Source organism: Bombina bombina, chromosome 6 (assembly GCF_027579735.1).
Source record: "Bombina bombina isolate aBomBom1 chromosome 6, aBomBom1.pri, whole genome shotgun sequence".
Lineage (NCBI taxonomy): Eukaryota > Metazoa > Chordata > Amphibia > Anura > Bombinatoridae > Bombina > Bombina bombina.
This window is the reverse complement of record NC_069504.1, coordinates 659,681,026-659,698,832: the sequence shown is the minus strand read 5'-3', so window position 1 is coordinate 659,698,832 and position 17,807 is coordinate 659,681,026. Positions and strand designations below refer to the sequence as shown.

Genomic DNA, 17,807 nt, shown 5'->3' with positions numbered 1-17,807 from the left:
CTCTGTATTTTTGACGTCGGAACAAGAGTGGACAGTAAAGGCCTGGAGCGGCGGCTCAGGACAGGCAGCGCTACCCCCCTTGGTTTACCGAGGGTAACTGTCAAGACTGGCATTAATAAAATATAAATTTCTCACATCTTTTCAGCTTTTTAGCACAAAAGAGATCTCCCCAATACTAGACAACCTGAGGACATCAGGAAATCTATTACTGCGCAACAAATATGGCTGCCGTGATAGAAGCTACCTATCTGAACCTCATTGATGAGATAATGGAGAAAATGGAACAGCGCTTTATGGATCTATTACAAAGGGCTCCTTGGGACTTTTTAATGCAATCGCACATGACATATTTCAACTTAGAGAGCGGAGTGAAAGATGAAGAGGCTCCCGCGGTCTCCCCTACACAAAGCAAAAGGGAAATTCATGTTAGCACAGAGTCATCTCCCCAGACTTCATCTCGAAAGAAGCTGCCCAGTCAAGCTAACAAGCCGCAAGCGACTGACAAGCAACGGAGGAGCCCTATCTTCAAAACACCTCTCAGTGCTGCTCCAACATTTAAATACAGGAATGGCGCCAGAGCAAGCGGCGCCATGGCCTCTAATCGCATCAAGAAGCTCAGCACCTTAATCCAAGTAGACTCGCGGCTAAACAGTCATGAAATGGAAGCATCCTTTGATCGGGGAAACAGAGGAGATTCCCGGTTTGGTATATATAACGATAACACATCATCCTTAATGGAAATGGCTCTACTTTGGCAATTGGATACACCGTTTTACCCCGGCAGCATTGACTCTAACAGACAGTCTATAATGCAGTATTATTGGGACAAGCTAAAGCCAGCCTGAGGACTTACTGGTATCGATAAATATTGTTTTATATTGTTGGTTTAAAAATGTTTTAATCTTGTTTACCTATGTTTACACTTTCATGATTGTACAAGATGTTGCCTTCTTACGTATAACTTCAGGTGGCCACATGCACTTTCACTGAAGCACGCTACAAGGGAGCCTTAGAACTAAATATATATTTATGGTAAGGTGGAGGCACAGGGAATGCGTCAACATCCTTTAATGTTTCTGTGTGTTTCCTGCAGGGTTTTGTGGGGGGCCCCAAGGGTGACACAAAAATATATTTGAAAAAGGGATTCGCATTGCAAACGCTGCCTCAGAGCAATGTAAGGAAAAAAGGTTAGCAACACCGCTGACGGGAGCTTACTTACCAACCATTACTATTAATATGAGCTATACCTAAAAAGAAAGCTTTATAAGCTATATCATATATTTCTACTTTCCGCCTAGGGCGGGACACTCAATAATCTGCTGAAGGTGTGTGTATGCAGTCACTCAGGCCTAACAATGTGAATCATGTAAGCTGGGAAACAGGTTTTGTGCAGATGTGTTTCTTGTTGTATCGTTATGAAGTTCAATATTTAGACCACAAAATGGATACTTACCTCTGTGAGATGTAAGCTAATATAACATCCAGTCTTGACCGGTGCACCTATATTAGCACTTCACAGAAACAAGTAGTTTCATAATGTCTTTAAACAAGGTGCTAGGCATTTATATGTAAATTTTTCTTTATGTTTTATGTTTGATAATATACCCCTGGAATATATTTAAATGTAAGCACAGGCCCAAGAGAGGCCTACATCTCAGTTATAGGGGGCTAGTAAAAGAGCTCTGCTGATATTGAAGATTAGCCACAGTCAGATTTGCTATAAATATTGTGCGGGTTAATATTCATCACTTAAGACATACACTGTTGTTTTTCCTACTATCATTTAGTTTTATATAGGTCCCCAATATCATACAACTTATTCAATTGCAAGCTTAGGGGACAATATTAAGATCTGTGATAAGGGGAAACAGAAAGCTATCTGATAATCATATGCAATGTGTTAGTTGTTTTTAGTTTTCCCACTGATACTGCATGGTTGTATGTCTGACTTTTTCTAATTTGTAACATTAATGATCTATACCATGTACAACTGCTTTACGATATGTAATCTTTCTGGACCATAATAAAGCTCTTTTGAAAACTAAAAAAAAAAAATTACAATTTCCCTAGCTTAAATTAAATTAAAAAAAAACTTACCTGTAAACATAAAAAACTAGGTTTAAACTAACAATTAAACTAATATAATTATTAAACTAAAATTAAACTAACTACCAAATAAATTAAACTAAACAATAAAAAATCTTAACACTACTCTAAAAATTACAAATGATCTAAATAAAAAAAAATAAAAGACTAAATTACAAAAAATAACAAACACTAAAGTACGAAAAAAATAACAAACGAAATTATCAAAAATAAAAAAGAAATTAAACCTAATCTAATAGCCCTATCAAAATAAAGGGCATTGTCTTAAGTTAAACAGCTCTTTTACCTGTAAAAAAAAATAAAAAAAATACAAAGACCCCCAGTAAAACCCACCACCCAACCAACCCACCAAAATAAAAAACCTAACAAAAACCTAAAGCTACCCATTGCCCAAACCCTAAACTAAAATAAAAACACACCCAAAAAAACCTTAAAAAAAAAAAAACCATCACTAACCCCCGAAGATCCACTTACAGTTTTTGAAGTCCCGCTTGAACAATCTTCATCCCGGCGGCAAGAAGTCTTCATCCAGACGGCCTCTTCAATCTTCATCCAGACAGCATCTTCTATCTTGATCCCGGCGACGCAGGTCCATCCCGCGCGGAGCTTCCTCTTCATATGGTCGCCGCCGTACACTCACTCATCAATGCAAGGTGCGCAATCCAAGATGGCGTCCCTTGCATTTAGCAGCTCTAATTCCTATTGAATCCGCCAATAGGAATTAGAGCTGCTAAAATCCTATTGGCTGTTCAAATGACCCAATAGGATTTAAACAGCTCTCATTCTATTGGATGATTCAGTGATAGTTTTTTTTAAGGGTTTTTATTTTAGATTAGGGTTTGGGGATGTAAAAGAGCTAAATGCTCTTTTAAGGGCAATGCCCATCCAAATGCCCTTTTCAGGGCAATGGGTAGTTTAGGATTTTTTTAGATAGTTTTTTTATTTTGTGGGTTTGGATGGGTGGGGGTTTGTAATGTTAGTGGGTGTTTTTTTCATACACAGAGCCGATTTCTTTAGGGCAATGCCCTACAAAAGGACCTTTTAAGGGCCCCCAAAAGACCCTTTTAAGAGCCCTTGGTAGTTTATTCTAGATTAGGCTTTTTTATTTTGGGGTGGTTTTTTTGTTTTTGTTTTTTTTAAGGGTATAAGAAAAGGAATAATTTTTTATTTTTTTTTTGATAATTTTGTTTGTTTTATTTTGTAATGGAAGGTTTATTAATATTTTATAATTTTAGGTTTTAGTGTAATGTAGCTTAGGTTTTATTTCACAGGTAATTTATCTGTGAAATAAAAAAAAAAACTAAGTGTCAGGGTGCCAGGAATCAGACTGATACCAGAAGTGCAAAAATAATCACACTTTTATTAAAAGAAAAAAATAATAAAAAGTCCACAAGTCAAATAATAAGCCAGGAGTCAAAACCAGAGCTGATAGTCAGACAAGCCGAGTCAGGAGCCAAAGCGAATGGTCAGACGAGCCGTGTCAGGAGTCAAAGCGAGTAGTCAGATGAGCCGGAATCAGGAACAAGCCAGGGATCAGGAACCGGGAGGGACGTCAGACAGCCAGGTAATACACAGGAACTCGAACTCACAAACAGGTCTGAGACAACGCAAGGGCAAAGCATACTGAACAGAGGCCCTTTAAATAATAAGTGATGACATCACAATGCTGAGACTGCAACCTGTCTCACATGGATGATGTACACCAGTCTGGCCATAAAAGGGCGTGCAGGAAATGAGCAGCATCACACACTATGCACCAGAGTCAGCAAGAGAGGTGAGTAAAATGGCTGCCAGCAGCACATGGCAAACAAAGCAGGGAAAAAACCCTGACAGATAGCTACAATATAACTATTAGCTATATAGTAACTAGCTTAGGTTTTATTTCACAGGGAAGTATGTATTTAGTTTTAAAAAGTTAATAATTGTAAGTTTAATATATATCTATTTTAATTATGTTAAAGGTAGGGGGCGTTAGGGTTAGGTGTAGGGGTTAATAGTTTAATTTAGGTTGTTGCAATGTGGGGGACTGGTGGTTTAGGGGTTAATAGGTTTATTTAGTGGTAGTGATGTGGGAGGCCAGAGGTTTAGGGGTTAATAACTTTATTTAGTTGCGGCGATGTCAGGGAGCGGGCGGAATAGGGGTTAATAACTTTAATATAGTTGCAGCGATGTTGGGGTGCGGCGGAAGGTTAATAACTTTAGTAAAGTGGCGGCAATATCGGGAGTGTCAGATTAGGGGTTAATACCTTTATTTAGGTGGCAGCGATATTGGGAGTGGCAGATTAGGGGTTAATAACAGTAGGCAGGCGTCAGCGATATCGGGAGCGGCATATTAGGGGTGTTTAGACCTGGGGTTTATGTTAGGTTTAAACTTAACTTTTTTTCCCCCATAGACATCAATGGAGCTGCGTTACGGAGCTTTTCTTTCCGCAATCGCAGGTGTTAAGACTTTTTTCTGACCCGCTCTCCCCATTGATGTCTATGGGGAGAGCGTGCACGAGCACAGTCAAAACAGCGCTTGGTTTTGGTGCGGTATGGAGCTTAAAAGCACCATATCGCCCGCACAAGCCAGGTTTTTTAAAACTTGTAATGGCTGCGCTATAGGGGATTAAATAACGCTACTTTTGTTGCGTTCGTTAATTTCCCTATAGCGCTCAAAACTCGTAATCTAGGCGTAAGTTAATAGGCTTATGTTTATGCCAAGCATTCGTGAAGCCCCCACACTATCTGTCTACCATCTCTAATGAAGATTTACTCACTTTTTCTGTAAAGGAACTGCTTCTGCAAATTAGTCCTGATCCTACTACCCTTCATCTTATAAGAACCCACCTCCATCTCTCTGTCTGCCTGACTGTCCCAGCAGATATCCCAGACATACACAACTTGCTTATAACATGCATTTTAATGAATGCTTATTCTTCCTTTAATAGCGGATATATACACAAACTTAACACAGCTGAATGAGCAGGCAGGGCAAACAAGTTTATATTGAAACTCACACTGCTATTATATGTTATTCTGTATCTCAATGGGTTGCAGACTTAGCTGGCAAATCAAGGGCATTTCAGCGGAAGTGTTTAATTCTCGTCTAGAATTTCAGGCTCCTGCTGGTTGAGCAGGGGTAAATGAAATTACTTTGCAGTAGCTTATTTAGCCAGGATCCCCCTCCCAAGTTTCATGTAATATTTATGAATGTGTGACTGCAAAAGGCAATAACAGGCTGCACTAGCCAGGAAAGGGGTTGTAAATAAACAATTTGGTGAGTAAGTGCTGTATGTCTCATATTTGACTGCATCAGTTGGGGCAGGAAGGGTCTTTCCTAATCAATGTTGAACTTAAAGGAACAGTAAAGTCAAATATAAACATTCATAATTCAGATAGGGCATGCAGTCTAAAATAATTCACCAATTTACTTCTATTATCAAATTTGCTTTGTTCTCTTGGTATCCTTTATTGAAGACTAAACCTAGGTAGGTTGATTGGAGCTTGTGCACATGTATTTAGCAGTCTATTACAGCAGTTTTTGGAACTATATGTAATATTACAATAAACAATGTTGAAAACACCTTCCTCGTAGATGCTCCTGAGTTCACCTAGGATTATTTTTTCACAAAGGATACTAATCAAGAAAACTGATAATAGAAGTAAATTGGAAAGTTGCTTAAAAGTTCATGCTCTACTCAAACAATTTAAGTTTAATTTTGACTTTTACTGTGCCTTTAAATAAGTATTGCTAAACTAAAAAGAACAGTATTTAGAAGTTGTGTGTTGATCTAATTCCATTGAAAGAAACATTAGTATTTTGTTTCCCGCAGATTTGGAGCACGGCCCTTCTGCTCTTGTGTTTGTTTTGTTTAACCTGTTTTACATATACTTATTTATTTTTCCCCCACTTACTTGGAATGCCTGACTTCCATCTTCATCTTTTGTTTTGGTGTCCTATCTCCATGACGAATCACTGCTATTACACATCGTAGCTCCATCCTGAAACAGAAATTACAATGTCTTAACCCCTTACTGACCACAGCAATTTTTCAATTTTCTGACCATTTGGGACCAGGGCTATTTTTATATTTCTGCAGTGTTTGTGTATAGCTATAATTTTCCTCTTACTCATTTACTGTACCGACACATATTATATATATCGTTTTTTTCGCCATTAAACTGACTTTCTAAAGATACCATTATTTTCATCATATCTTATAACTTACTATAAAAAAGAAATATAAAATATGATGGAAAACCCCCCACATTTTTTCTAACTTTGACCCCTAAAATCTTTTACACATCTACAACAACCAAAAAACACCTATGCTAAATAGTTTCTAAATTTTGTCCTGAGTTTACAAATACCCAATATTTACATGTTCTTTGCTCTTTTTGCACGTTATAGGTCAATAAGTACAAGTAGCACTTTGCTATTTCCATTTTTTTTTTTAAATTAGCGATAGTTACATTTGAACACTGATATCTGTCAGGAATCCATGATTAACCCTTCACATGTATACATTTTTTAAGCAACCATTTTACCACTAATCTATGCCAAAGTTTGAAGGAAAAAAAAAAAAAAGTGGCGATTTATTTTACAAAATAGCAAATTTAAGAATACATTTGCTGAGAACGTTAAGGGTTACTGCCAAATAACACCACAATATGTGTTCAGCAACATCTCCTGAGTACAGTGATACCACCCATGAATAGGTTTGTCTGGTTCTCAGGGGGCTAAAAGGCCTTATTTTTAGGGGGCGCATTCCAGTTTTCCGACTTGGAATTTTCACATCTATCAGCATTCACCCATGTCCAATTTGGGACATTTCTGAAGCTGGCCTATGTAATTTACCCCATTCAAACCATATATTTTTGAAAAGTAGACACCCTAGGGTATTTGAAATGCTGATATTTTAACACTTTCTTTGCACTAATTCAACCACCAGTCTTTGACAAACTTTTGGGTAGTCACTTTTTTGTGTTATTTTTCACACACATTGTACTTTAGGCATGGATTCTCAGTTCCTGTTATGTGTTACTGCCAAAGAACACCCCAATATTCAGCAAGATCTTCTGAGTACAGTGATACCACATATGCATAGGTTTGTTGGGTTGTTTGGGGTTTGTAATGCCAAACCTCTGATTGTGATTTTTTTCAAATTTAATCTTCTTTAACTATCTTCTTTTGAGGGGGGGCCTTTTTACATACCCCAATGTATTTGCTTGCCATGAACGTGCATATATTTCAGAAGTTGAGACCCCAAGGTATTGTATATGGGGTGTTTTGATGCCTTTGATGCAACTGTTTTAGACAAAAAAACAAATTATGACTTACCAGATAATGTCCTTTCCTTTGATACAGGGAGAGTCCACAGCTGCATTCATTACTTTTGGGAATACAGAACCTGGCCACCATGAGGAGGCAAAGACACCCCACCCAAAGGCTTAAATACCTCCCCCACGTCCCTCATCCCCCAGTCATTCTGGAACAAGGAACAGTAGGAGAAATATTAGGGTGAAAAGGGTGCCAGAAGAAAACAACTTAAACTTAGGGCCGCCCACCAGAGAGCACGGGCGGGAGCTGTGGACTCTCCCTGTATAGAAGGAAAGGAAATTATCTGGTAAGTCATAATTTATGTTTTCATTCTAAATACAGGGAGAGTCCACAGCTGCATTCATTACTTTTGGGAAAACAATATCCAAGCTATAGAGGACACTGAATGCTAACCGGTGGCAACAAGAAAGGCGGACCCAATGTGAGGACACCACAGCCGGAGAAAAACCCAATCTCCCACAAACTGCTTCAACAGAAGCAAAAGACCAAATAACCGTTTGGAGGACCAAGTAACAGTCCAATAATCACGACCAAAAGAGAAAAAAAACCTCTGACGAGACTAGAGTCCCGCTGTCTACGAGATCAAACGAAGAACACTCCTCCCCGAACACGACAAGGAGGACAACCAAGACTCTCAATACCTACACTTCCAAATAGGAAGATAAATATAAGTAAGCTGAGTACGCTAAAAAAAAGTCTGAAAGGACCTTGAGGCCCGGTCCCAGAGAAAAAAAAAAAAAAGGAACAGAGGGAGAGGCTCCTTGGAGAACCCAAAGGAAAGACTCCATAGAACGAAAACCCCAAGGAGAGCAACGTACCAGACTGCAAGAGAGACTAGGACATGTATAAAATACTCCCCATCAGAACAGGTCAAAGAATAGAAATTCAGAACAATCGCCTGCATCGATACTGATGAAAAGGAAAGTCTAAGTTGCTCAAGAGACAAAAAGACTAGAACATAACTGCCCAACCGCAATCCATGTCCTATCAAAAGGAAATGAATAGCAAGAGTCCATTAACCACGGGAAACAGACCAGAAACTGTCAATCTGTTTAGAAGCCCACATACCAGAGCAGAAGGTGATGGATGATACAACCCGTAACCCCCTGACTGATAGGTAGCCAAGCTAACCCTCAGGCTAGAGGAACAAGCTGTCCCATCCATAACCGGCTAACAAACCCTTCTTCCGGTACACCTGAAAAGGAACAAAGGAGAATCTCAAGAAAGGATATAAACACAAGGGGATTAACACCACCCCACCAAGAAACAGGGGGGAGGAAGGTCGCCATCTCCAAGATAACGAGGGACCAGCTACAAGCTGAGGAAAGGACTGACACCCTTCAGAAATAACCCTCTCACAGATCCAAAGGCGAAGATCCAGTCAAACTCCATAAGGAGGCACCCATAATGAAGAAGACCAAACTACAAGCAGAAGTCGCAGCATTAGAAAGGCAATCAGATACCCTGACGCCTGCTCCTGACAGACTGAGTCAACCCAGAAGGGGTGACATAGTCAAGGAGGGCAAGGAAGAGAAACATCCCAAGCCCTAAAAGATCCATAGATCATCCTAAGGATCCCTTAAGGAAAAAGACTGGGACAGGCACAGACGCCCAAAAAGCCTTTACCGGATTCCCCAAAGGATCAACTCCGAAAAACCTCTTCGGGAATCCAGAACAAGATACACCCAGAAGGAAAGACCCTCGATCTCCTGCCAAAGTCTCGGAGACAGAAAAAGGACCTGTTTCAGAAAGAACCCAACTGGATATCCCTGAGTATCAACCTCTGCTTTTGGAAGGTTGGCCAACACCAGTAGCCCACAGCAGATCAGAAAGCAAGAGCTTTGTCTGGGTTCAAACCCACTTACCGAAGAATCCCAAAAATAGAAAAGAATCCCGAAATACACTCTCCCCCTCCATGGTAGAGATAAATCAAAAACGCCCCAGAAGATCAAAGAAGTATACCAGAACAGGGCCCAATCTACTGCATAGCAGAGACCGGAGCGGACAATTCAGAAACAGGATGTTATCTGGAAGATATAGGAATAACATCACCAAACCGAAGAATCGGAACTAGGCTAAGCATCACCCCCGCACAGTACCAATAGTGAAGGAAAACTGCAGGGCAAGCCTAAAGAGCACTGAAACTCAAAAAGGCCTAAAAAGGACTTCCTGTCTAAAATACCAAACCACATCCAAAAGCCACCCTGAGGTCTACCCAGGAATTTCAATCCAAAACCAACGCCAAGGATGGAAAGGACAATGGAAATACCTTAAGCTAAATAAACAGGCCCCTAGATCCCAAGAAAACTAGGATTACTGAAATGATACGGCCTTGAAAATACAGATATCCTCAACAAGAGGACAGGAAGGTACCATATCCCGGAAAAGGGGAGCGAGAACCTCATAGCATACCTCAAGAGGAAGAAAAAATAAACTCTGCATAGAGAGTAAAAAAAAGAATGTGAAAACCCCTATGGAGCACCATAGCGGGGGAACAATATAACCCGTGAGAAGGAACCGGGAAAAGACTCCAAGATAAAAGTCACCCCTATCCGAAAATGGAAAGCGTAGCTCCAGAAGAAAACTGCCACAGCAGAATTTAAACTCCAAAACACAGCTTTGCTAAGCAGGGTATTAACTCGTAGGCACTTCTCCAATATCAGACGCCCAACCAAGATTATTTAACTAGGACCAGCCTAACATCTAGGATAGAAGGGCTTCCTCTGGACCAAAGAAACAAGGAATAACCTCCTGAGAAGAAGAAAGAAGAGAGGTAACTAGTACCCAAACAGGTCCAGCCTGTTATATAGAATACAACCTATCTTGTTATGAACCTCAAAAGAACAGAGATAACTAACTAAATACACAAACAGGACCAGCCCGATATGTAGGATATAACATATATGTTCAAGGGTCTCAAACGGAAAATTCTAATATTCTAGCAGAGCCAGAAAAGGGAGAATAACAAACAGAAAAACATATGAGCTCCAACGCTTAAACATAGTCTCAGACATATCGGGGGAACATCACCCCAAGCAGAAACATCCTTTGTTTTTGTCTTTCTTTTTTTCTGTTTTTTTTTTTAAATATCTTCCACTGGAAGAGACATCAATCGCAACCATGAAGATTGCTAGTACCAGAAAAACCCAGAGTAACAAACTCGAGCTCTAAAAAAATAAGAAAACAAAAACTTATCCTAACTAGATTAGAAAATAAATTAGGCAACACAAGTGATAGCCAAAGGGAAAGTGAAACCGACAGGTCCAGCCCGTCATGCGACACCATTCCTCAAGCGCTCTGAACTGGGAATCTGATACAAAAAAATAAAAATAAAGAACAGACTGAGACGATAAGGAATAAGATCCCCATCTCTCCTGTCGTCTAAACAAGCTCGCTATCTGATTTAGAAGACTGAGATTCCATTGACAGATCAGCCAACGTCGCCAAAACGTCTCTCAGAAGAACATGCAGGCGAGCCATTCTAAATCTAAAAGCAAAATTCACCTCCGTCGGAGTATCTGGGGGCTCCGAATCTGGAGGTAGCACCTCTGAAGCCTCAGAAGACACCGCTTCCTCAAAGACTGATCGGATCCCATCGTACTCTTACATGATGGACCTTGGGTATGGGCACACAGACTAAGTCTTCTCTTGTACGTGGCAGGAAGATGTAAATGCGCTAAAGCCAGAGATATGGCCATGCAAAACTGTGCAGTAACCTCTAGTGGAAAGAGACCTCCTTCAGGAGAAGGGGTAATGGTATTCGGGACAACTGCCGCAGTAGGAACAGAAGATTCTAGGGGAAAAACCTCACGGGATGCAGAATCCTCAAAGGCGGATGGCTCAGTGTTCTCTAACCCAGTGTTTTTCAACCAGTGTGCCGTGGCACACTAGTGTGCCGTGAGAGATCCTCAGGTGTGCCACGGCAGACTGACAACAGTGTGACATATTTTTTAAACTTTGCTTGTTTTTTACTCCCAGTGCAGGGGTAGTTTGTAGGAGGCATGGCATAACAGCACAATACATACAGTATGTGTGTGTTTGTGTGTATGTGTATATATATATATGCTGTATTAGGTTACAATGTGTGATTTTTTAAAAATTTTTGGGATGGTGGTGTGCCACAGGAATTTTTAATGTAAAAAAGTGTGCCACGGCAAAAAAAAGGTTAAAAATCACTGCTCTAACCTCTCAACATTGGAAGAGGAGAACACCCTATGGCGGCATATGGAACATAGCTGAGGGCTGGGTTACCCGGTCCTCCTCACAATATACATAGGTATCAAAATCTGACTCAGAGGAACACCCCTCTAACATATTAGAATCCTCCATAACTCAACTAAGTAGCTTATGGTCACCATGCACCCCCAATGGCTGGGGCACTCACCACCTCCTATGACCCAGACAGGTAGAGAAACAGATCCTCTTCGCAGACGCTCAGTCAGAAATACGGAAATGGAAAAACTAAAAACTTGACCGCATCTGGTCACATGGTGCAACGTGCAAGATCAATCCCAGTAAGGAAAAGCGTGCTAGTGTAATAAAACTGCGCAGCAGCATGAGTCTGGATGGTTTTGCAGAAAGACTCTCCCTGCATCTACAGACTCTAACCTTTATCAATGCTCTCACTGAGAGGCTGACAAGACTACTAAAAACTCCAGTCCCATCTCGAAGAGTACTAACCTCCATAAAGAACTACTCCGTAATTCTTCCGACACTTCTCTGCCAACCTCCTGTGACGAAAGGCAAAGAATGACTGGGGGATGAGGGAAGTGGGAGAGGTACTTAAGCCTTTGGCTGGAGTGTATTTGCCTCCTCCTGGTGGCCAGGTTCTGTATTCCCAAAAGAAATGAATGCAGTTGTGGACTCTCCCTGTATTTAGAAGGAAAATTGGAGAAAGTGTGAGGTGGTATTTTTTTTATTTTTACACACACATTGCTTTTTGGCTAGGAGAACCTGTGTTAAGTTATTGCAGGAAAACACTCCAGGTTGTTTTCTACAAGACCTGCTGAGTATACCTATGTCCCCCATGCATAGGTTTGCCAGGATTTGGGGAAGGTTCTGTTACAATTTTTTTACTTGTAGTTTTAGTTAAAAGTGAGTATTTCTTCTGATAGGCCTATCTTTAGTTTGGGGCCTATCAAATACCCCCAGTTTTATTTATTGCCATGAAAGTGTATATATTTGAAATGTTGATACCCCAAGGTATTGTATATGTTGTGCTTTGATGTCTTTGATGCAACCGTGGTAATGTTTCAATTTTCATTTTTACACACACATTGCTTTTTGACTATGATTTAGGAGAGCCTGTTGTAAGTTACTGCAAAAAAAGCTCTCCAGATTGTTTTCTGCAAGACCCCCTGAGTACACCCATGTCCCCCATGCATAGGTTTGACAGCGGTTTTAGTAAAATACTGCACCAATTTTAGAACTTATAAAAAATAGAGTAGCGAAATGTAAAAATCTGGCACAGTAAAAGTAAAAAGACCCAAACAAACAGTTAACATAACCAAAATAAAAGTCGGCAAATTTAAAAAAAAAAATTAAACAAAATGGACCATTGTAGGATACCGCTTGAAGCAGTCCCCAATGCAGAGTCCAGGCTGTCCAGGACAATTAGGATAGTAATATATGGTGTCCTTTCTCTGCCCCCTCTTGTACAGACTCTGCATTTTTTTTTTTTAGATTTCTGCTTTGCGGCAGTAGGGGGGGGGGGGGATTTAAAAATATAATGGGTAGCCCCAACTCTGCTCTCTTCCATCACCGCCCGGGGAGCAGGTGCATCTTGGTATAAAATTCCAAAAATGATCTGGAGCTGAAACTGTAAAAATATCTGTTTCATTCCGGGGTTTGCTTTTTTGAACAACAAAAAAGCGTTCTGGGTTGCAATCTGCATTAAGTAAATTGCAACTTTTTTGTACCAGGCCCTTGTCTTCCGCATAATTAGGTAGGGCTGAAGCAGCTGATCTGCCAGATCAACCCTACCCATATGCCAGTTATAAGCCTTGATGCACACTGGCTTCATTATGCGCTCAGCTCTGCCGCGTACAGAGACCTCCACAGTAATCTCTGTGTGGATGGTGGTAAGAAGGTATACATCCTTCTTGTCTCTGTACTTAACTGCCAACAGCTCCTCTTGGCGCAGAGCTGAGGTCTCCCCGCATTCGTAGCTGGGTGCGTGCAAGTTGTCCTTGGAAACCAGCGCGGTTCTTTTTAATTGTACCGCAAGCTACTGTATCAAAGCAATACAGTAGCTTGAACAAAAAGACACTAGTATAGAAATTATCTAAATACAAGTGGTACCCTTTGTTCATCAGGGGTAATATCAGGTCCCAGACAATCTTGCCAGTGGTTCCCATATGTTCTGGGCAACCTGGAGGGTCAAGGTGGCTATCCTTTCTCTCATACACCCGGAAGGCCTGAGTATACCCAGTCTCGCTCCACAAAGCTTATACACCTTTACCCCATACCTGGAGCGCTTGGAAGGAATATACTGCTTGAATCCCAGCCTTCCCTTATACTTCATCAGGGATTCATCCACGCATATATTCCTTCCAGGTGTATAAGCCTCTGCCAACCTGGCAGCAAAGTGGGTAATCAGGGGGCGGATTTTATACAGCCTGTAAAATTAGGGTAAGCTCCCTAGGGGGGTACAGGCTGTTGTCGCTGAAGTGCATGAAATGTAGAATCATTTCATACCTCTTCCTCGACATACACTGGGAGGAAAATGGGGGTAGAGCAGATGGGGCTACTGCTCCAGTAGGAGCGAATGGAGGGTTTCTTTATGATGCCCATCAGCATAGTTAATGCCCAGAATTTTTTTTTAATTCTGGCTCATCGATGCGGGCCCATTGCTGCTTTGCCAAATATGAATCAGGCTTTGCAGCATGAAACTGATGGGCATATAAATTAGTTTGGGCAACAATGTTCCCCAATACATCATCGCCCAGAAACACCTCTAGAAACTGTTGGGGGCTAAATCCTGCAACATCCATATTGCTGCCAGGATTTGCTGTGAAGGGTGGGATATCTGGCCTCTGGTAGCAGCCACAGATACATCACTATCAGTTGAGACTGTATCTAATGATGTATCTGAGCATATGGCAGGGTCAAAATTGAGGTCTGAGTCAGACATAGAAGTGTCTGACTCTGATGCAAGGATGGCATACACCTCTACTTAGCACTATATATTCTCTGTGACATTATTTATTTTATCTGTCACAGAAAAAAAAATTACTAAAAAAAAAAAAAAAAAAAAAAAAACACCACAAAATTTAAATTAACTAAATAGCTCTGAAAAGAGCCTTTGGGTCTCACAAAAAATTACTAAAAATAAATAAATAATTAACCCCTTTAAAAAAAATGCAGCTGTGCTACTGCCAGTGATTCATAGTGATCACTGGCAAGCTATGGGTTAATGGCTCTGAAAATAACCTTTGGGTCTCACAATTTTAAACAAATATGTTAGATAAATCTCTCTCTCCTAAACACAGATCTCTCTCCCCCACAAAAACGCAAGTGAGGAGAGGGAGATCGATCCACACTGATCAGAGTCAATATTTACAAATATTGACATGATCAGGCAAATGGGATATTTTATTATTAAAAAATAAATAATAGAGCAAGCTCAGATTGGATGACCCTAGCCTGCCCCTATGATGAGGCAGAGGTCACCCCCAGAAGCCCCATGATGCACTGGGCATCGCCATCTTAGAAGACTCATGTGGGTGGGGGCTATATGGGGCTTATAATATTAAAAAAAAACATTTTTTTATTTAAAGTGAAAGTAAATACTAGCGTTTAACAAACGCTAGGATTGACTTTTGAAACAAATAAAGGGGACTTCCATTCATGAAGTATAAGATACTTCATGTAGAAAGCTCCTTTATTTGTTTTAACTAATAGCCATTTTTAGCTGCTACAGCAGCCCACGGCTAAAAATCGAGATCGCTTCCAGACGCTATAACAGTATTGCAGCAATGCCTCAATGTCGAGGCATGCTGCAATACTGTTCCCGACTGCCGGACTCCCCACGAGTGATCACTTCCGGTTTCGCTCCACGTGGAGCCCGACAGTCTAGCAGAGCATCGGAAGCGATCGGACAGGCTTCCAATGCTCTGCTTGTGTGCCGAGTGCCTCGGTGGGTCAAGGCACTCAGTATCTATTAAAATAATATGAAAAATGAAAGTGAAAGTAAATCATAGCGTTTTACAAACAAATAAAGGGGACTTTCATTCATGAAGTATAAGATACTTCATGTAGAAAGCTCCTTTAATTGTTTTAACTGTTCGCTGTTTTTAGCTGCTACAGCAGCACACGGCTAAAAAAAAATTTGCTAAGAAGTGACATTTTCACCTATTAGCCAATAGTCGTGCAGTAAATCCAGCTTGGCGCCCATGGGAGCCGGATTTACCGCACGGCTATTGGCTAAGAGGTGAAAATGTCACCTCTTAGCAAAAAAATTTTTTAGCCGTGTTCTGCTGTAGTATCTACAAAACATAATTTATAAACGAATTTACCTGATAATTTCAATTCTTTCATATTGGCAAGAGTCCATGAGCTAGTGACGTATGGGATATACAATCCTACCAGGAGGGGCAAAGTTTCCCAAACCTCAAAATGCTTATAAATACACCCCTCACCACACCCACAATTCAGTTTAACGCATAGCCAAGTAGTGGGGTGATAGAAAAAGGAGTAAAAAAAGCATAAAAAAAAAAGGAACTGGAAATATAATTGTGCTTTATACAAAAAACATAGCCACCATAAAAAGGGTGGGTCTCATGGACTCTTGCCAATATGAAAGAAATTAATTTATCAGGTAAGTTCTTACATAAATTATGTTTTCTTTCATGTAATTGGCAAGAGTCCATGAGCTAGTGACGTATGGGATAGTAATACCCAAGATGTGGAACTCCACAGAAGAGTCACTAGAGAGGGAGGGATAAAAATAAAAACAGCAATTTTCCACTGAAAAAATTAAATCCACATCCAAAAAAATAAGATTTTCTCATAATTGAAAAGAAAAAACTTAAAACATAAGCAGAGGAATCAAACTTAAAGGGACACTGAACCCAATTTTTTTCTTTCGTGATTCAGATAGAGTATGTAATTTTAAGTAACTTTCTAATTTACTCCTATTATCAATTTTTCTTTGTTCACTTGCTATCTTTGGTGGAAAAAGAAGGAATCTAAGCTCTTTTTTTGCTTCAGAATCTGGACAGCACTTTTTTATTGGTGGATGAATTTTTCCACCAATCAGCAAGAATAACCCAGGTTATTCACCAAAAATGGGCCGGCATCTAAACTTACATTCTTGCATTTCAAATAAAGATACCAAGAGAAGGAAGAAAATTTGATAATAGGAGTAAATTAGAAAGTTGCTTAAAATTGCATGCTCTATCTGAATCACGAAAGAAAAAATTTGGGTTCAGTGTCCCTTTAAACTGCTGCCTGAAGAACTTTCTACCAAAAACTGCTTCCGAAGAGGCAGATACATAAAAACGGTAGAATTTAGTAAATGTATGCAAAGAAGACCAAGTTGCTGCTTTGCAAATCTGATCAACTGAAGCTTCATTCTTAAAAGCCCACGAAGTGGAGACTGATCTAGTAGAATGAGCTGTGATTCTCTGAGGCGGGGCCTGGCCCAACTCCAAATACGCCTGATGAATCAAAAGCTTTAACCAGGATGTAAAGGAGATGGCAGAAGCTTTATGACCTTTCCTAAGACCAGAAAAGACAACAAATAGACTAGAAGTCTTTCTGAGAACTTTAGTAGCTTCCACATAATATTTCAGAGCTCTTACAACATCCAGAGAATGTACGGATCTCTCCAAAGAATTCTTAGGATTAGGACACAAAGAGGGAACATCAATTTCCCTATTAATGTTGTTAGAATTCACAACTTTAGGTAAAAACTTAAATGATGTCCGCAAAACTGCCTTATCCTGATGGAAAATCAGAAAAGGGGACTCATAAGAAAGAGCAGATAGTCCGGAAACTCTTCTAGCAGAAGAGATAGCCAAAAGGAACAACAGTTTCCAAGAAAGTAGTTTAATATCCAAAGAATGCATAGGCTCAAAAGGAGGAGCCTATAAAGCCTTCAAAACCAAATCAAGACTCCAAGGAGGAGAGACTGATTTAATGACAGGCTTGATACGGACCAAAGCCTGCACAAAACAGTGAATATCAGGAAGCTTAGCAATCTTTCTGTGAAATAGAATAGAAAGAGCAGAGATTTGTCCCTTCAAGGAACTTACAGACAAATCTTTATCCAAACCATCCTGAAGAAACTGTAAAATTCTAGGATTTCTAAAAGAATGCCAGGAGAATTTATGAGAAGAACACCATGAAATATAAGTCTTCCAAACTCGATAATAAA

General features: G+C 40.2%; 1 protein-coding gene across 3 annotated transcripts in view; it reads right to left on the bottom strand.

Moving 5' to 3' along the window:
* PPIP5K1 (diphosphoinositol pentakisphosphate kinase 1) overlaps positions 1 to 17,807 on the bottom strand; it is a 488,970-nt gene that overhangs the window by 390,824 nt on the left and 80,339 nt on the right. For all 3 annotated transcript variants that reach the window (XM_053717727.1, XM_053717728.1, XM_053717729.1), the window contains exon 11: positions 6,004 to 6,090. In XM_053717727.1, the coding sequence (XP_053573702.1) occupies positions 6,004 to 6,090 (87 nt within the window). The remainder of the gene's footprint in view (positions 1 to 6,003; positions 6,091 to 17,807) is intronic.